Source organism: Aethalodelphis obliquidens, unplaced genomic scaffold (genome assembly GCF_003676395.1).
Source record: "Aethalodelphis obliquidens isolate GAN/ISIS:26980383/991018 unplaced genomic scaffold, ASM367639v1 scaffold8, whole genome shotgun sequence".
Taxonomy (NCBI): Eukaryota; Metazoa; Chordata; class Mammalia; order Artiodactyla; family Delphinidae; genus Aethalodelphis; species Aethalodelphis obliquidens.
In genome coordinates, this window is record NW_020837952.1 from 47,939,651 (window position 1) to 47,960,469 (window position 20,819).

Consider the following 20,819-nt stretch of genomic DNA (forward strand, 5'->3'; position numbering starts at 1 on the left):
AGGGTAGAGATCATATGGTATAAGGACGCCCTGGCAAAGAAAGAGCAGGAATCTTTATCTCACACACTGGACTTGAGTGCCTGCTTTGGACTCTTGAAAGTGAGATAAAAACAAACTTCTTAGTTGGGTTTTCTATTATACGCAGCCAAATTTGATCCCAACCGATTCATGACAGTAGTCTTTTAACTGAAGCTATACATCTGTTTTGCCACATAAAATATTATTGCTGTTACTAATACAAGTAAGTGTACAGTCTCTTATCTGAAACCCTTGGGGCCAGGTGTGTTTTGCGATTCAGAATTTTTTGACTTTAGAAACATAATATAATGTATATACCTTATACAATGTTATTATATCTATAACCTCCAATAAGGTCTGGGGAAGCCCCCCATAATCAAGCATATTAATATTTATTCAGTGAAATATATGAATATTCACTCTAAGTGATATGAATAGAGATTATAGACTCATCTTGGTTCAGGTCAGGTTTTGGCGCCAAAGGAGTCTGAACCAATCAAACAAATCAATTTTCAGGTTTCACAGCCATTTGGATTTCATAATTGAGGATGAAGGATGGACTTGAACTGCTCTTACTAAATACTTATATATGTATGATTTTGTGGCTGAACAATAATAAAAATGACATTTATGTGCAAGACCTACTATGGTGCAGACTTTAATCCTGTAGTATATAAACACTTGTTTCTAATCCTCATAACATAACTTGCAAGGTATGGATTATTGTGACCATTTTACAGATGAGGAAAGTAAGGCACAGAGAGGTAAATAACTTTAACAACAATAGCTGGTAAGTGTCAGAGCTGAGGCTTGGAACCAGTTCTCTCTGACTCTACATTAATGGTGTTGGCGGCAATGTGCCCAGATAAAATATCATGTTTCCCAGTCTCCTCAGCAGAGACAGCCAGTGGGAGATGTAAGCACAAGGTATAGGAGGATCGGAAGGCTTTTTAAAGTCCTTTACCTTTCTCCCTCTTCCCCACTTCCTCCTTGCTGCTGGGAATGTGGCTGTGATGGCTCGTGCTTCAATGGTTACCATGAGTCTATGAGTGGCATGCATTCTTTTGTTTGCTGCAAGCCCTATTTCCCTTCTGTATCCCAATACCAAAGCCACGTATCGTTGCCATTTATCATCACACATGTAATATTTATTTTCTTGTAGAAAAAAGGAAGTGGAAATTTTTATTGAACTCATGTCTTTAAAACCTTGTTCTTATAACCAGTCTGCATAGCCCATCTATGTTAGCTCTCTGACCTCTATAGGTATTTGAGTTTTCAATTCCTCCATGATACCAGGCTTCTCTCTATATGCCAACAAGACTGTTAGATGCTCTCAAGAGCATTAGATTTTAGGTTCAGAAAATCTTGAGTTCAAATCCTAGCTCTATGGTTTACTTACTATGTGACCATAGGTAAGTCATTCATTGTCCTCAAGCCTCCATTTCCTCACCTGTAATAAGAGTTAATAGCTATCCACCTCCCTCAGATGATTGTTATAAGGATAAGATGAGAAAACCTACATAAGGGGTGGCTCTGACAAAGTGTCTTTACAGACTAATAAACATTCGTCCCTTTTCCTCTTGGAATGACCTACATGGAGACAAACAACATTTGCACTTACTTGAATTTTGTCACACCAGCCAGCAAAATACCTGAATGTTTGCACAGACATTCCAATGTGAGTCTTCAGAGCCAAGGTGTAGACAGCCCCTGAATCGAGGGCTTCAATGGTCGCCAGCTCTTCTTGGTTCTCTTCCAGTAGGTCTGCTAGTCTGTATGCATAAAGAAATTCATTCAACAAATATTGAGTCTCTACTGCATTTAATGCATCATCCTAAGGGCTGAGAACTCAGAGGTGAACACAAATGAACCAGGTCTCTGTCCTCATGGAGAACATGGTCTAGTAGGGAAGACAGACATTCAACAAAAAATTTCATTAATGATTTGTTTTAAGAGTTATAATGAAGAAGCAGAGGGTGTTGGAAGTCTGTATCGTTTGCATCATAGATGTATAAGCAGTAACATAGTGATTGAGTCACAGTAATCCAAGGAGATCAATGACAGAAAACAGTGGGAATGTGGATAGTTCATGAATATACTGGGAGATGTTAGGGGGCAAACCACACTCATAGAGAACCCAGGAACACTTGAGGATTTCTGGTTGGGACAGAAATATTTCCAACACTAGATGAAAAGGACAAAGACAGAAAAACATGGAATGAATGATAAACACTGCAACAGGTTTCTGTTTGGTGTCTAGTTTCTTTCGGAAGATAAGTACAGGACTGTCTAATGACTATGAAATAGTCCAAGTTCATCTTTTGTGTTCACCTCTTCCATTTGTTTTCCTTCCTTCCTTTAGCGATTCTGAGATGTTCCTTTTGGACCATTCCAAAGTCAGGCTTGAAATCCTCCTCCCTAATGTTTCTTTCAGATCCTGTTCCAAGAAATCTTTGGACAAAGTCAGCTATTTGGCTTTTAGTAAGTAGGAAACTGAATTTATGATCGAATCTGATTACTCTTGGCATACTCAGCTACCGATTTATAATACCCTTTCCAGGCCTTAGTGTTTTTCCTCCTTGCTTCTACTCCCTACACATGAAGTGGACTTAAAATGTCCCTTCGGAAACAGCAGGGTGCTGGATGTTCTCCATGTGCTCTCGTCTCCACCCTGCTCTGTGATCCCTGGAGGATGACCTTTATAGACTACATCACTGGCTCCCGTGCTCTCTCACTGGGCATAGCTAATGAGGGGCCAGTGGGAGGCACCCCCAAGAGACTGGCGAACTGGAGGATAAAATGGTCTGGGATTTGAATCCTCCGGTTGCCTCAGCGATGGGCTGTAGACCAGCAGATGCTGCGTCCCTCTACCCAAACCCGCTGTAGTGTGGTCTTCTCCTACAGCTATAGATCTTACCTGATTCTAGTAACAGCTCCTTCCTCTGTCCCTTCAGGCCTTGGAGTAAGAGCACCTTCCCCCCGTTCTACCCCTGCCTGGGTGCTTCATTATCCTTTGACGGATTCCCTTGACTTTGCTCACATCTTTACAAATACATAGTCCTTTACTAAACTTCTTCTGGTACAGGGACGCTGACTGAAACAAGCAACAGTACAAAAATCAGGAACTCATATATATCGGATTTTATAGGATGCAAGGAACAAAAGACGTGCTATATAACAGGTGCATGCTAGAATGTTTTGAAGAAAATTTTAAAATCTTGGCAATCTAGTCAGTATCCAAAGGCCACAGGCTGTGTCCTTAAAAATCGTACCTGTACATCAATATTCCTCTTTCTCGTGCATTCATTCTTCCCCATTCACCATTTTCAAAAGCATCTTTGGCTGCTGCCACTGCTTTATCAACATCCACCAAAGAGGCGTAGGATACTTTGCATATCGTCTATTTCAAGGTAGGAAAAAATAGGTTCTAGGTTATCTATATATGGAGATATGCAATTATGTTTCTTGGGATTAATTATTATACTATAAAATTCAAAGAATTTTTATGATGGAAAATCAATACTTCCAGTAATATAGTAAAGAAAAAGAAACAATTTTAACATGAAAATTATGAGCCTAAAATTTAGTACTTCGCATGTCACACTACACTATGAGAAGACACATTTAGGAAACTGTATTTCTTCTCTTGCCTTGGGGAAGCGGAATTTCTCACCACGAGCTTGCAAAGTCTGAGATTTTTTTTTCACACGTATAGCTTTATGGGGAATTGTGCTTCTGATGTGTATAGGTATAGTGATCCATCTAAATTCATCATAAATATTCATTCTTTAAAGTTGGTTACTGTAGTTAACAGCAGCCAGTACCAGAAATGAATAGTTGAAAGAAATGCATGAAGTACATTTATATTAAGTGCTCAGGGTCAGAGTAATAGAATAAGTAACTTTTTAAGACTGTTTTATAACAGTGTATAGGTGAAAAAAATCCATGATCGGTGGTCACTACACACGCTAAGAAATTACTCACAGATCCATCTGTTGGGTTGATGGTGTCATAAGTCTTTCCATCATCGGCATCTATGAACTGTCCATTTATGAAGCACTGATGTGGCATTTTTACTGTCATTTCATTGACCTCCTTTGAAACCTAAGAGAGAGAATTATATTAATAGATTCAATGGATTTCTGTGCGTATGCATTTGATACCAAATAGCAATAAAGAAGCTTATTCACTAATGCAGAGGGAGGCGTTAAGTCAGTGGGATTCTAGTGCTGACTGTCCAGAAGAGACAAGCATGTGTAATATTTCGGCCTCACGATGCTTAGATTGGCCATTGAGACAGGAGGTCAGCTTCTGGGATGACCGAAGTACTCTAGGGGGAGCTTTATAAAGATCTGTTTTCTTCCTCATAGAGATGAAATATGACTCAGAAGACCTCAAGATAATGGAAACACCACCATCTAGTGGCAACATCTGTGGAGTGCACCAACTACTGTCATTCAAAGTTTTGAAATTGCCTGTCAATAGGTTTCCTTTTACACTGGTGCCATTTTAAGTTTTCTTTCCAGTGTTCTTCCCCATTTTCACGTTCCCTCTCTTACATATGTGTTGCTTAAATTGTACTCTCTACTATTAGCTGGCAAGTGAATTTAGATTAGTCCATTAACCTCTATAAATCTCAGTTTTTTCAACAATAAAATGGGGATAATATACCTGCTTCATACAGTTATTAAGAGACATAATTAAAATTATATATGTGAAAGAGCATTATTGGCATAAGATCACACATCAATGAAGGCATTAAAAAGGAAATTTAATGATTTCAGAAATTATTTTACATAGAGAAATTGATGATGCCTAGAAAAGAAACAAAAAATAGCAAGAGGGTAGCTTGCTGCTCATCACCAGTAAGTAGAGAAATACAAATAAAAACTACAATCAGGTACCACCTCACACGGGTCAGAATGGCCATCATTAAACAGTCTACAAATAACAAATGCTGGAGAGGATGTGGAGAAAAGGGAACCCTCCTCCACTGTTGGTGGGAATTATATTGGTGCAGCCACTATGGAAAACGATATGGAGGTTCCTTAAAAAACTAAAAACAGAGTTGCCATATGATCCAGCAATCCCACTCCTGGGCATATATCCAGACAAAACTCTAAATTTGAGAAGATACACGCACCCCAATGTTCATAGCAGCACTATTTACATAGCCAAGACATGGAAACAACCTAAATGTCCATCAACAGATGAATGGATAAAGAAGATGTGGCATATATATATACATATACATATAAACAATGGAATACTACTCAGCCATAAAAAAGCAATGTGCAATAACTGAAATTTTACAAGTCACTGGAGAGGTTCAACATAGATTCAAGCAGGCAGAAGAAAGAATTAGCAAGCCAGACAATGGGTCAATAGAGATATCCGGTCTGAAAATAGGAAGGAAAAAGAATTTTAAAAATGAATAGAGGGACTTCCCTGGTGGTCCAGTGGGTAAGATGCTGCACTGCCAATGGAGAGGGCCCAGGTTCAATCCCTGGTTGGGGAGCTAGATCCCACATGCATGCTGCAACTAAGAGTTCGCATGCCACAACTAAAGATCCCACGTGCCGCAACGAAGACCCAGCGCAGCCAAAATAAATTTTAAAAATAAATAAATATTTTAAAAAAATGAATAGAGCCTTAGAAGCCTGCAGGACACCATCAAATGTACCAACACATGCATAATGAGAGTCCCAGGAATGAGTGGAGAAGAGGAGAGGGGCAGAAAGAATATTTGAAGAAATAATGGCTGAAAATGTTCCAAATTTGATGAAAAACATTAGTCTGCACGTTCGAGAAGCTCAATAAACTCCAAGTAGAAAAATCTCAGAGATCCATCTTAAACACATCATATAAAAATGGTCAAGAGACAAAGAGGGAATCTTGAAAGCCGCAAGGGAGGAGCAACTCATCACATAAAAGGGATCCTCAATAAAATTAACAGATGACTTATCCTCAGAAACCACGGAGGCCAGAAAGCAATAGGATGATATATTCATAGTGCTGAAAGAGACTGTCAACCGAAAATTCCACATACAGCAAAAACACCCTCCAAGAACAAAGGAGAAATTAAGTCATTCCCAAATGAATGAAACTAGCACATTGCTAGCACATGAACATTGCTTGCACATGAACATTGCTAGCACACTGCCTTTCAAAAAGTACTAAAAAGTGTCCTTCTGGCAGAAATGGAAGGACACTAGACAGTAATTTAAATCTACATGAAGAAATAAAGAACACTGATAAAGGTAAATATAAGTCAGTATAAATGTATTTTTGTTTTTAAACCCTTTTCTTCTTCTATCTGATTTGAAAGACAACTGCATAAAGCAATAATTATAAAACTATGTTGGTGGGTTTATAATGTATAAAGATGTATTTGTATGACAGTAATAGCACAAATAAGGGGGTAGGGAGCAGAGCTATACTGTAGCAAATTTTTTCTACACTACTGGTATTGAGTTGGTATTAATCTGAGCTAGAATGTTTCAAGAAAAACGTCTCTTGAAATCCTCAAGGCAACCATTAAGGAAATAAAAATATATAGCAAAAGAGATTAAACTGGCATACTAGACAATATCCATTTAACAAAAAAGAGAGCAGTAAAGGAGTAGAGGAGCAAAAAAGGCATAAAACAAGACATATAGAAGCCCAAGTGGCAAAAGAACAAACAGATTAATTGGACTTAATCAAATTTTAAAACTTTTGTGTGTTAAAGGACACTATCAAAAAAGTGAAAAGAAAACCCACAGAAAGGGACAAAATATTTACAAATAATAAATCTGATTAGGGTCTAGTATCCAAAATATACTAAGGTCTCCTACAACTCAAAAATTAAAAAGACAAATATCCCAGTTAAAAAAGAAGCAAAGGATTTGAGGGAATTCCCTGGTGGTCCAGTGGTTAGGACTGGGTGTCCTCACTTCCAGCGGCCTGGGTTCCATCCCTGGTCAGGGAACTAAGATCTTACAAGCTGCTTGGTGAGGCCAAAAAAACCAAACCAAACCAAAACAAAAGAAACAACAACAATGACAAAAAAAAACCCCAAAACAGGTGAAATATTTGAATAGGTATTTCTCCAAAGAAGACATACAAGTGGCCAATAAGCACATGAAAAGATGTTTATCATTAGTCATTAGGGAAATGTAAATCAAAACCAGAACAAGATGTCACTTCACACCTGCTAGAACAGCTGAAAGAGAAAAGACAGACAATAGCATACGTTGGTGAGGACATGAAGAAATTAGGAGCTTCCTACATTGCTACTGGCATTGTAAAATGGTGTAGTCACTTTGGAAAGCAGATGGGCAGTTCCTCAAAAAGTTAAACATAGAGTTACTATATGACTCATCAATTCCACTTCTAGATATTTACCCAAGAGCACTGAGAACATATGTTCACACAAAAACTTATACATGAATTTTCATAACAGCATTATTTATAATAGCCCAAAAGTAGAAACAGTCCAAATGTACATCAACTGAGGAAAGGATAAACAAAATGTAGTTTATCCACACAATGGACTATTACTTGGCTAGGAAAAAGGAATGAAGTGATAATCTACTCTACAATATGGATGAACCTTGAACACATTATGCTAAGTGAAAGAAGCCAGCTGCAAAAGGCCACTTATTACCTAATTCCATTTATATGAAATGTCTAGAATAGGCAAATCCATAGAAACAGAAAGTAAGTTAGAGAGGAGAGCAGAGAATGACTGCCAAGGGATACAGGGTTTCTTTTTAGGAGGTGATAAAAATGTTCCATAACCAGATAGTGGTGATGGTTGTACAACTCGGTGAAATACTAAAGAACAATGAATTATATATTTTATTTTATTTTATTTTATTTTATTTTATTTATTTATATTTTTTTTTTTGCGGTACGCGGGCCTCTCACTGTTGTGGCGTCTCCCGTTGCGGAGCACAGGCTCCGGATGCTCAGGCTCAGCGGCCATGGCTCACGGGCCCAGCCGCTCCGCGGCACGTGGGATCCTCCCGGACCAGGGCACAAACCCGCGTCCCCTGAATTGGCAGGCGGACACTCAACCACTGTGCCACCAGTGAAGCCTGAATTATACATTTTAGAAGGGTGAAATGTATGGTATCTGAATTATAATCTCAATAAAACTGTCATTTTAAAAAGGTTGTAAATGTAAAAACAAATGGATGAAAGGTACAGCATTCTTTTACAGTACGAAGGTCTTAACGATTTAGGTTTTCAACACCATGGACAGGCTTACATAATCCACCACTAGCTCCGCTTCTTGATCTTCTCCTCTCAGTTTCCTCACGACTTTTTGGATGAAGTCTTCAAACTTGGTGGCCATATAAACATCCTCATTCTGTAACTGAAGTCCTCCACATTTCTGTCTTATCTCTTCAACCAGCCTGAAAGGAAGAACCAGCTCATGTTACTGACATTTTTAAAAGAGTTTAGAGGGACTGTGATTACATTTAACGTGCTTTGAAGTAGGACGTATGTCACATGCCTATTTATATACCATGAGATCTTCTATGATAATAATCAGAGAAATTGATAAGATTGGGAGAAAAAAATTTTTAAAGCGGTCTTGAAGGACACTGGCAATTATTAAACTTTTTATTTATTTTTTAAAAATATTATTTATTTTTGGCTGTATCGCATGGCACGTGGGATCTTAGTTCCCCGACCAGGGATCGAACCTGCACCCCCTGCATTGGAAGTGCGGAGTCTTAACCACTGGACTGCCAGGGAGGTCCCAGCAATTTTTTTTATACGTGACTAGAAATACAAGAAATCAAGGCAAAGACATTTTAATTACTTGCAAGCAAGATGATAAAGGGCACATAAAATCAGTTTCTTTCCTTTCAAAATACTCAAGGAATAAGAAATAAGGAAATTTTCTGAACTATGGCGATTATAGGAAACCAAAGTCATACCGTAGAATATTTTCTCTAGATCCTGTGAAACAATAAAACAAACATTTGTTTGTATTACATGGCTAAGATAGGTACTAAATAGAACCATCGGGAAGGTTAATATAATTTGTAAAGTCCTTTTCAACCCTTTGATTTTTCACTGTTAGTTTTTCAAATCATAGCTCTAATTTGACATTTCTTGAGTAGCAAAGGTGTACCAGACAGAGGTGTACTAGAAAGCTCACCACAGGGGTTGCTCAGCCATTTATTCCCTAAGAGAGATGAGGTGCCTTGGTAGTCCAAGCTAATAATATCAGATGATTATGGTAAGTCAGACACTCAAACAGGAAATGGGTAACTCCTGCAGCAGTATCTTGTTAGCAAAAAACTAGTGTTAAAAGTACAATGTTGAAATCTTTAGTTGAGCAAATGAGAAGGTTCTGGGAACTCATGAACCATAGCTGAGAAATCTGTAACTTGAGGAACCAAAACTTTTAACTTCTGGTAATGATATTTGCTCTTGAGAGGATTGTTTTTGATAATTGGAATAAAAAAGATCCACGAATGAAGGGACTTTGTCTTGTTCATGACTGTATCCCCAGTGCAAAAAACTGTTGCTGATGTCATAAATGTTCAATACATTTTGTTAAATACATGAATGAATAAATAAATAAATAGACAGAATGTTCATCAAGAACACTTGCTTTGCCGACATGAAGGATTGTCAAGAGGAGTTTACCTTGTTTATTTAGTAAATGGCCTCAAAGAAAAAGCACCTCTGCAAGACTCGCCACTGTTAGGATCCTGGTCTGCTCTTCATGCCACAGAGGGTGGCTTTCTAGTCCTCTAGCCCTTTCTACTTGTTTGAAACCTCTGTAGAGAAATTCTGACTGTAGAGCGATTACCCTTACTCTTGCAAGAAGTCTGGCAATCCTCATTCTAGATATATCATACCGGGTAACTCAGGGAGATAGGAGAAAAAGATTAGGCGTAAGCATAATCAGTGTAAGGTATCCTTTTAGGTGAGACTATATAGGGAAATCCCTTTTAACATTCTCACTCAGAACTTCCAAATTCTAACTGGAGGAGAATCAACTAAGAAATATGAAGACAGATTTTTAAATGAAACAAATAATTAGAAGGGTTGCTTTCTAGGTGTAGAGTAAATATGAAAATTACTCCTGGTTAGCAACGAAGAGAAGGGAACAAATACATGTATTTGACCATGGAAACAAACAAACCAAAAAAGATGAAGAAAAGAGAAATACAGTAGATGGGTACAACAGAGTGATAACAACCAGTACAAAGGATTTTGATTTGATTTTCAAAGTCAAAGTCAAAGTCAAAATCCCTGGTGGAGGGGTATGAGTCAGTAAGGTGGTGGTTTTACCTGACAACATCCATTGAGCTTGCTCCAGATTTAAAGAAGTCTGTTGAGTCTTCAATAACAGGGACGTTGCTTAAAATTCCAGCCCAGATGACCTGCACAAGGGAAACTTTTATGAGGGAGCTGCCATGTAGAACACTGTGGCAGAGACTAGTTAGCTTCTCCCCAAACCTACTTCTTTTCCTGGATTGATTACAATTCTCAGCATCTCTTCAAGTTAGAGGCGGCCGTGTGACTGACTTCTAGCTGGTGAATATGAATATAAGTGACCTGTACTCCCAGACTTGTCCCATGAAAAACCTCCTTCACACAATTCTCTGTGTTCTTGTGCTCTTCTTGGCTGTCTGGGATGGAGATGACCCCCAGCAGGACCTTGAAGATAGCCCAGCCTGGGTTCCTGCTTGACTCCACCCCTAACCTTCATGTTCCAGCTTCACCCCTAACCCCCAGGCCAACCTAGAACTGCCTTGGATTATTCATGTGAGTGACAAATAAATGTGCATATAAATTTTGGCACTGATTTCCTTTTGCAGCTAATACAAAAAAGAGGAAATAAAAGTTCCATCCCAACTACTTTGAGGATTAATGGTACCAGTTAACAAAAATGGTTTCGTTTTCCAAGATAAGAGTAACATTAAGAACTTCCCGTGTTCACCTTGATGGTCTCTGCCACCTTCACCTCTTCGGCTGTAAGTTCCACCACTGATGTCTCACCCGCTGAAAAGTACTGAGAGGCAGGAATCATTTTTCCATCTTCAAACTGCAGATTTCTCACCATCAGCTATAAAATAACAACAAAACAAGCAGAAGAATTGAGGATTAGGACAATTCAAAAGTGAGACTGGTGGGAGGAGTCTTATATGGGTATAAGAAGCAGCTTATTTGACAAATATAAAAATATGGATTAGGGCTTCCCTGGTGGCGCAGTGGTTGAGAGTCCACCTGCCGATGCAGGGGACACGGGTTCGTGCCCCGGTCCGGGAAGATCCCACATGCCGCGGAGTGGCTGGGCCCGTGAGCCATGGCTGCTGAGCCTGCGCGTCCGGAGCCTGTGCTCCGCAGCGGGAGAGGCCACAGCAGTGAGAGGCCCACGTACCGAAAAAAATATATATTTGGATTAAAAGCACTCACTGTTATGTGTAAAAGGACTGAAATGGTATTTCAGCCATGGCAGCAGAAAGGAGGAAGTTACGTCTATGGGTAGGTATATCTCAAAATGGATGATAAACCCTCCCAAAATTGACATTCGGATATAGGTATTGGGTCTAAAGCCTACTGTAACTACCACTGCTACTAGTACAAGCACTACTACTGCCATCTTTGGAACACTTAACTCTGCAGCATGCACTGTGCTAAGTAGGTATATGCTGAAGTATCTTATTCAATCCCATAAATCCTGATGGAGGCAGGTGTCCTTATTATCCCCATTTTACTGATGAGGAAATGGAGGCTCAATGAGATTAAGTACTTTGCCCAGTGCCACACAGGGAGTAACAGAACTGGGGTTACAGTCCAGGACTAGATGGACTCTGCAGCCTACAGTCTTAGTAACTGATCTATCCTGTAAGCCATCAGAAAGTGTCTGCGAGCTGCAAATGCCCTTTTGCTTTCTTCACTGGGCAGCTGCCCAAGAGCCCAGAGAGGCCCAGAGTCCACGCTCCCAAGCACAGGCAGAGTGGGTGGGCGCCTGCCTGGTGAGGCAGAGGGGGGAGCCTCTGAAGAGGGCCACACCATCTGATCCTCCCAGACTCTGCCAGTGGGAAGGCGGGAAGGCAGACAGACGAGATCACTCTCTGTTTTACAGATGCGGAAACTGAGCCTCCGAGGGGAGAGGCGTCCTGCCCAAGACCAGTAAGTGGCAGAGCAGGGATTCACGACCTGTTTCCTGACTAAACTCCAAGATCTTTCTACCGTATCACAAACCAGGCTGTGCGGGTCCTCGGGGCCCGTCCTGAGAAGCCTTCTTCTCATCAAGGTACCTAGAGCCAGCTCATCCCCAGAGAGAAATGGAGCACAGACACCTTGAGCTCCCACATCCCACTGCAAAGCCAGACTACCCTGTGAAAGCTAGTCCCTCAATAGCTTGGGTTTATCAAAGGAAACCAAAAAAGTTATTTTAGAGGTAACCATGTTGAACACTCACTGCTTTTCCATCGTTACCAAAAAGAACAAGGCCGCTTTTGGTAACAAGACCGGGCTTCCTGGCACCTTTAATTTCCAGTGGTTCTCCAGGAGGGATGGAGCTATTCAGTAATGATGAGCCGTAGAAAGTGACCACCTAATAAAGAGATCAAACCCAGGTTGTGAAAGGGGGAAGTGGAGGCTGGTTATAAGGGTGTATGCGAGCAGCAGTCCTGGCAAAAAAGCTGAAGTTGCAATTCTCATCTATGACAAAATTTGGGACCCCCCCACCCCCAATGATATCAAGCATCTATGGAAATGACACAAAGCAAGAGACGGTCTGTGAACGTGTGATTGAAGAGTTAAAAAAAATGCCGCACATCCAGGTGACACGAGTATACATTTATCATTTATGCACATTGACACAAAGGTGAATGAGATAAAAGCTCTCACAGACTTTGCAGCCTGAAGGTAGGGTTTGTGGGGGAAGTGGAGGTGTTGGTGGGGTATCAGGGAGGGCAGATGCAGAGTAGTAAACAAACTATTATATTGCAGTGGGATGTACGATGGGAGGTACAGGTGCTTTGTGTGTCGGTTTATGGAAACAGGACTGGATCCAGACTGTAACTAAGAGAACTGGATACTAACTGATTTGTTGTTATAATTATTATTATAATTCTATGGCCATTAGCTATCATTTATTGAGCACTGTAATATTTAATAGTTATTGAATACTCATTCTATGCCAGGGACTAAGTACTTCGATGAATTAACGTGTATTAACTCATTTCATCTTCACAACAACCCCAAACCTATAAAGGAGGCACTATTATTAGTCTCATTCTACAATGAGGAAACCAAGGCACCTATTGGTTAAATAACCTGCACCCAGTGGTTAAATAACCTGCCAAAGGTTACACGGCAAATAGTTGCAAAGCCAGAATTTTAATGGAAACATTCTGGCTTCAGATCCCACACTTTTCTGTGTGAGTATATCTGCTTTGAAAAACTGGGTATTATCAGTTGTGGTGAAATATATTCATATGCTATGATGATGTCACTCTAGTCTAAGATATACACCCAGTACTAACCATGTGATCAAGGGTACATGTGCAAGGATGTCCATGGTAGCATTCTTTATTTTTTATTGAAGTATAGTTGATGTATAATATAAAGTTACAGGTGTACAATATAGTGACTCACAATTTTTAAAGGTTATACTCCATTTATATTTATAAAATATTGGCTATTTTCCCTGCGTTGTACAATATATCCTTGTAGCTTAATTTATAAATAATAGTTTGTACCTCTTAATCCCCTACTCCTATCTTGCCCCCCAGCCCTTTCCCTCTCCCCACTGGTAACCACTAGTTTGTTCTCTGTATGTGTAAGTCTGCTTCTTTTATATTACATTCACTAGTTTGTTGTACTTTTTAGATTCCATATATAAGTGATATCATACAGTATTTGTCTTTCTCTGCCTGACTTATTTCACTTACCATAATACCCTCCAATCCCACCCTTTAAACACTGCACTAAACCTCTTCCCTTGGTCCTTCGTTGATCCCACATTTTTTTATTGACACCTAATATGCACTAAGAACCCTGTGTTAAGTGCTGCGAGTATCAAGACAATAACATGATGCTCTTGCCCCTGAGGGGTTCACAGTCTACAGGGGTAAGAGGGATAGATACATAAAGAGATGCTTATAGTATATAACATGCTGTGTCAGAGCTAGGCAGGGTGTTACGGGAACAGAGAGAAGGGACGCCCAATCCCGCCAGACTGGGCGTGTGAGGTCAGGAGACTTCCTACAAGAGGTGAAACCTGAGAAGCTGAGTTGAGTGGAGATCCCACAGGGATTAGAAGGCCTTTCCCGCCCACCGCCCCTGCTGCATCTCTCCCCATGCCTCTCACACCTGATCCTCACACCTGGAGCTACAGCTTCACTGAACTCTACTGCGAGTCCCTGTCCAGGTAATATGCTCTCCTACCTCTGGGTCTTTAACTCTTTGACTCATTCTCTACCTGTTGACCTCTTCTCGAAGTGCAAGCAAAACAGTCAGCTTTTCTAGAAAGCCTTTCCTAAGACACCTGAGTCTGGGCCTCAGTTACATCATTTGTCTTACTTCATTGTGCGTGTTTATTCACTTCCCTGCCTTCTCCATAAAACTGCAGTCGCCCTGAGAGCAGAGGCTGTGCCTAGTGTCTGCTTCACACCAAATGCTCAATACATGGGGAGTAAAGAGGGAGGTGGTCACGTGTACCTAGAGCTCTTTTAGCTGGTCACGTGTACCTAGAACACAGACTCTCCTCACAACCAAAGGAAGAATCAGAGGAAGCCTAGACTTATGTGTAATACCTCTTACAAAGGTTATATGCAAAAAAAAAAAAAAAAAAAAAAGGTTCCTAGAACATACCTGTCCATTTATCTCTGTCCATGCTCCAGGGACTTTATCATGACCTCGGATCCAGTTATGTAAAGCTTCAGCAGACTGATCCCAAGAGATCTAGAAATGCACAAAGCACAGGTTGAACTTCTAATGCTGCAAGTCTCAAAGGCAATAGAAATATTTCTCTCCATCAGTGGCGGACATGAGTAGGGATGGGGTAGCAGCCTCCCTTGGAGATCTACCTTTTGGTAGGAAATGGTAAACTGAGAACTGCTTAAAGGTGGACAACAATAAACTCTGAGATGTGTTACTGAGTTGATATAAATACCTCAGCGTTTTCCTTTTTCTGGATACCTTCATATGTTGCAGCTTCTTCTGACTGGGGCATACGAGCAGCTTTTCCATCGGCTATGAGCTGGACAGCTTCCACCTAAAGCCAAAAATATTAACTGTGTTAGAGCCCAGTGGTCAACAATGGCATGGCCTGTTTAACTGAAGTTTCTGTTGAACAGAATTACTACATATAAATCTGTCCAGAGAGTCAGACTTTGATAAAAATAACTACCATTTCTTTGGATCCATAATTATGCCAGGCAGTGTGGTGGCTACTTTATGTAAAATATCCCTTGCAGCATCATACCAGTCCTACAACATGGGTATTATTAGTCCTGTTTTACAGATGAGGAAACTGAGGCCTGCAAAAAGCCTCAAGCTACTAGCTCGAGAAAAAGCAACTAGCTCAAGATCACAGAGATAGCTTGTAGGTGGTAGAAGCAGGATCTGCATCCAGGTCTATCTACTGCCAATATCCATCCTGTACTTTTTAAAATGACTCCTTTATTTAAGCAAATTTCAATCTCCCCTTGGTGTTTCAATGGAAATTTCAGGAATATAATTGTAAAATAAGTCATTGTGGGTTATTTCTGCTCATCATGATGATTCTAGAAAGTCATATTTAAGGAATTCAACTGGCTTTCTAGCTTAGGACACCTGGAATTAAAAAACAATTAAAACTGTCCATGAGTTTGATTGCCTTTGGGATGTGTCCTACATCCCCTTCCATGCCATATTTATGTTTACCTTGAGTTGAGAGCCTCTCTCCTTCACTGGGAGACCTATGTGAGCTCAAGTTCTCAGTTTTCTCTCTAAGTACTCACAGCTGAGTACTCCAACCTCCACAAGAGCACGTGGTGGGAACCACCTGGGAACAGGGCCAAGTTTACAGCTCATTCATTCCACCTATTTCTGGCTATAATATCACCAGGTACAGGATCCAGGCTTGCTCCAATGCTACTGAACACACAAAATACTATTTTGATTATAATGATCATTTTGAGCACCTGTGTGTGCCAGATGCTTTACACAAACGTCATTTAATTTTCACAACAACCCTGTAAGTCAGGCAGTATTATCCACATTTTATAGATGAGGAAACCAAGGCTAAAGAGGCTAAGTGACCTGCCTATTATACAGCAAATAAGTGGTAAAATGAGAACTACTCTCTTAATCGTTAAATGATACAAAGCACTGCTCTCCTCTCTCCTAAATCAATGGCTGCTTCTTTATATCATCTTACTGTCCATCTCTGTGTTGTACTTCTACCATATCAAACTATAGAAGACATTAAATGACATGGAAAGTATCTTTCAATGTTTTTACAGGTTAATGTATTTTTTCTTTGTGGTGCACATGTTTTGAGCCTTTAATCCAGAGCATATCTGAACAAATAAAGCAGTGTTAAATTTCACCCTTTTACATAGACTGATTTTAAATGTTTTTGAAGAAAGCCCAAATTACATATCAAAATTTCTTAAGATTCTGCCGCTTCTTTACAATTAGTCATTATAAACAGGGTTGGAGATTCAAATATTTGGTAAAATGAATGAAGGAGTTTGATTACTACTTTATCCACTTGATCACTGTTCTCAGAAGAACAAGTCAGATTCATAGACTAAGAAATTCTAAAGTGCAGATTTCCACCCTCAAAATACCATCCTACTGGCAAATATAAAATCTAATTTTATTTTGGGGCTTTTTATTTTTAGTACAAATTTACAGGAGCAAATTCTCAATAAAAGAAAAACTTTAAAGCGTTACTAAATTCTCCTTGATAGCATAAATATACTGACCATGGCCTTGATTCCTTCAGGAAAAAGAAATCGATTATAAAGTGCATCCACTGTATCATTGGGTTCGACATCACATGACCTCTGGAGGAGGATTGGTCCTGTGTCTAAACCATCATCAGCCCAGAAAACAGAAAACCCAGCTTTCTTATCTCCCATGATTAGAGTCCTAGGAAAAGAAGAGTTTCAACATAAAATGTTGGTTAACTGTATCATAAGGTGATAAGTTAGTGACATTAAAGTACAAGGTGTTTACAATGGAAAATAGACAGTGAATGAAACTATTGTGAAAATTACAGCAGAGCTGGGAGATGTAAACACTCAAAAAAAGCAGAACTTAATGGTACTGCTACTTTATACAACCTCATCTCTGTAGTCTTTCTTGTTAACACATACTAATGACTTATAGTCTATTCAAAAAGCCATTAGAGACCATCAGTACTACCCCTCACTGATTCCCAGGTGTCGGCTTTCTATGGCAGCATCAAGTAATTTTGCCCACCCATGTCCAGTTCCTACATCGTACCTGACCCTGTATTAGGCAGAATAAGATAATGGAAGATAAAACAGAAGATGATCAGTGCAATGTGAAAAGGAGAACTGATTATTAATTTAGGTTGTGTAATTCAGGTACAAGCGTCACTTAGAGCTAGAATTAGTTCTAGATTAGCTATAAATTGTAGTAAAAGATGGTTGATTAATTCAACTATTTGTATTTTGTATTCTGTAAGTTTAGCCTAAGAGGAAATGCTGGCCCTACAGACCTTATAATACATACAATAAGCCAGATATATGGAAATACATACATAAGAGAATATCAGAGAGCACGCTAATATCGACAGAGTATGAACTGGTAGGTCAGCCATGCTCTCCATCTAATCATTTTTACCTCTCTGAGCTACTAATCAAGCAAGACCTAAATCAATCAACCAACCAGTCAATCAACCACTCTTTTCAGCAATATTGAGGAATTAATTGGCATTGTGTTATCTAAGAGCCTTGAAAATATTCATGTATTTTGACCCAATGATTCTGCACGTGCAAGCAATGTGAACTGAGAAAAAAATACATGTTTAAGTACAAAGATATCCACTATAGTACTATTTACAAGAGCAAAAAAGAAATCAATTCATGTAATTGGCCTTAAAATACAATGAAATGCTTTTTTTTTTTTAACCACATTTAAACTAAGTATAGATTTTCTGCCTATCTGATAAGTTGACACTAAGAGACAGCTGGGAGATGTGCAGGTAAAGAAGAAAAGGTAGAGAAGGTGGGAAAGGCCCACCTTGACCCACAGTATAGTATACCTATAGGACTGGGCACCTACAGTATACCAGGCAGCGTTCTTGATACTGGGACATACGGCAGTAAAAATGTTAGACCAGAGTCCTATTTCCCCTCAAGAGGCTTAAAGTAGAATGGGGGAAGTCACACCATGAGAAAGATAATTACAGGTAATTCAATATTTCCTGAAATGTACTTGAGATATTCTATGCAAAAAAATGTTCTACGGCCAAATAAGTGTGGGAACACTTTGTACTCAGATTCCCTCTTGGAGATCATGATGCCCACATTGAAGCACATATTAAAATTTCTGAGTCCTGAGATAAAGAAATCCAGCATAAACCAAACTTGTCTAACCACAGGACCTTTGCCTGCTCAATACCTAGTTACATCTGATAGAGCCAATACTCCATAGATTATTCTTGGGAAACACTGTTCTGGCTTATGCAGTACCTCTAGATCTCAGGGGAGTCTGTGCAACAGTAGCAGTCAATCGGGACCTCACAATTGTTCAAGCATGCCTAGTTGCTTGATCACCTCGGTAAAACACAGAAAGATTACAAGCAATGGGAATGGGCCCATCTTGGTTATTTAAAAAAATCTCACCAGTTGATAGCAGAGGCTCCTCTGTGTCTGGGAAGGATAGATGGGTGATAAATGATGGAACCGTGCTTAGGGCTGTCAATTACATCCATGGGGATGAACTGCGTGCAGAAGGGAAGCACGTTTAGCTCAGCACCCACAGATCTGTAGGCCTCCACCACCTCCTTTATGGTCTTGCCCTTGACTCTCCATCTAGGGAACTTGAACACAGGGGTCCCATTTTTCTCTGCAGCCAAAGCTGAGCATGAAAGAGAAGATTATTTTCATCAAAAAAGTTTTAGCCATAATTTTGTATTACTATGGATACACACATTGTAATTTCATGAAACATTTACAAATAAAACATGGTAAAGAACAATTTAGATTCTGACCAGGATTTGACATGATACAATTTTATCAAGATGCATCTATTTTTCTAATGTGATTTTTATCTATATGGTTAAGGCATAATATGATTCAACTCAGAAGTTTGTGGCTAGACAACGTTTTGAGATTTTAACTGAAGCTGCTTCTTTTATAGATCAAAAACTGTACCTTTATTACTGATACAGCCATTTAAAGGACATTTGTTTGTTTGTTTCTTATGATTTGGAGTCAAGTGCCAAAACATCACCACCCCAATTAGACGTAGCCTCTGGTACAGATGGAAAACCTTGATTCCCTTCCCACACCTGTTTCCTGGGGGGGAAGTCCCTTTTATCACAGGGAAAACTGTAGACTGGAACACAGTCTCTCTGCCAAACAGGCAGATCCCAAAAGATAAATGGAGAAAGTGATAGGGATAGAATAAGATAGTTACACAGCTAGAAATCCCACTAGGGGAAGATAGATAGAGAGAGACTTCAGGAGATCACCATAAGCGAGACACCAACCAGAAAATGCCCAGACCATCGGGCAGCTAAGCAACAATCAGAACATTTTGAAACTAAACAGACTGACTTAGGCCAATACCACAGAAAAACAGATATAAGCCTGCATTCGGCCTTGAGAGGTCTATAAGATAACAGACCCTGAGAAAAACCGCATTCTTGCATGTAGCCAAGACAGGTAAACAGGTGAAAGGGGAAAGAAACTAGGTGGAAGGGGACATTATACCCAAACCTGAGACAAATTACCATATTTTAGTATATGTTACCACCCTTTTGCTAATATGCATATGATTTAAATAGCGCCATGACAGTCCCGGTGAGACCATGTAGGGTCAAAGGAGGAACTAATGATGTAAGCCTTGACATATACACAAAATGAAGAAGAAGGTGGTCTTCTCCCCTCCCATTTTTTCTTTGACTATAAAAATGTAGCCCTCTGGGGGCTTCCCTGGTGGTCCAGTGGTTAAGACTCGTGCTCCCAATGCAGGGGGCCCAGGTTCGATCCCTGGTAGGGGAACTAGATCCTGCATGCATGCCACGACTAAAGATCCCGCATGCCGCAACGAAGGTCCCGTACTCAGCAACGAAGATCCCCCGCGCCGCAAGCAGTGCTGCCAAATAAATAAATAAACATTAAAAAAAAAAAAAAGTAGCCCTCTTTGTCCTTGGGGCCGCTCTCCCTGGCCGGCCTGCTTGTATCCCTCAAGCCTCCTATGCTAATAAACTCAGTCTTTGCCTGCCACTTTGCCTCACCCTGAACTCTTTCTGTGCTGAGACCAAAGAACCTGAGCTTCAGTAAGTCCTGACACTAGGTAAGCGGTTTCAATGAAAAGAAAAGACAGCGGGTTCAAGTCCCCTCCTAGGTCAGGGATCGTGATTCAAGCCCTAGTCCGAGGTGTGGCTGGGTTTGAGTCCCATCTGAGGAGGAGTGTGATTTCAAAAGCAGCTGAGTTGAGCTGCGTCTGTCTAGTTCCTTCTCCTAAATTCGCCCATAAAATAAGTTAGTGGAGGAGAGAGGCCAGAGTGGAGAATCCATGCTCCCCGTAAGGGTTTGCCGTACTGAAGCAGATCCCAGACTCTTTGCTCAGGAAATGTCGTCCCT

General features: G+C 40.1%; 1 protein-coding gene and 2 non-coding genes across 4 annotated transcripts in view; 2 read left to right on the plus strand and 1 right to left on the minus strand.

Annotated features, from left to right (window-relative positions):
* ALDH1L2 (aldehyde dehydrogenase 1 family member L2) overlaps positions 1–20,819 on the minus strand; it is a 56,177-nt gene that overhangs the window by 23,098 nt on the left and 12,260 nt on the right. For both annotated transcript variants that reach the window (XM_027107417.1, XM_027107418.1), the window contains exons 3-13: positions 18,852–19,086; positions 16,962–17,127; positions 15,161–15,262; positions 14,860–14,949; positions 12,461–12,595; positions 10,973–11,098; positions 10,321–10,412; positions 8,273–8,420; positions 4,003–4,122; positions 3,291–3,418; positions 1,640–1,790 (exon numbers count right to left, since the gene is read on the minus strand). In XM_027107417.1, coding sequence (XP_026963218.1) covers positions 1,640–1,790; positions 3,291–3,418; positions 4,003–4,122; positions 8,273–8,420; positions 10,321–10,412; positions 10,973–11,098; positions 12,461–12,595; positions 14,860–14,949; positions 15,161–15,262; positions 16,962–17,127; positions 18,852–19,086 — 1,493 coding nt within the window. The remainder of the gene's footprint in view (positions 1–1,639; positions 1,791–3,290; positions 3,419–4,002; positions 4,123–8,272; positions 8,421–10,320; positions 10,413–10,972; positions 11,099–12,460; positions 12,596–14,859; positions 14,950–15,160; positions 15,263–16,961; positions 17,128–18,851; positions 19,087–20,819) is intronic.
* On the plus strand, positions 5,464–5,536 carry TRNAG-GCC (transfer RNA glycine (anticodon GCC)). The gene has a single exon. It is a non-coding gene; the product is annotated as a tRNA-Gly (tRNA).
* Positions 20,163–20,234, plus strand: TRNAW-CCA (transfer RNA tryptophan (anticodon CCA)). Its single transcript has one exon. It is a non-coding gene; the product is annotated as a tRNA-Trp (tRNA).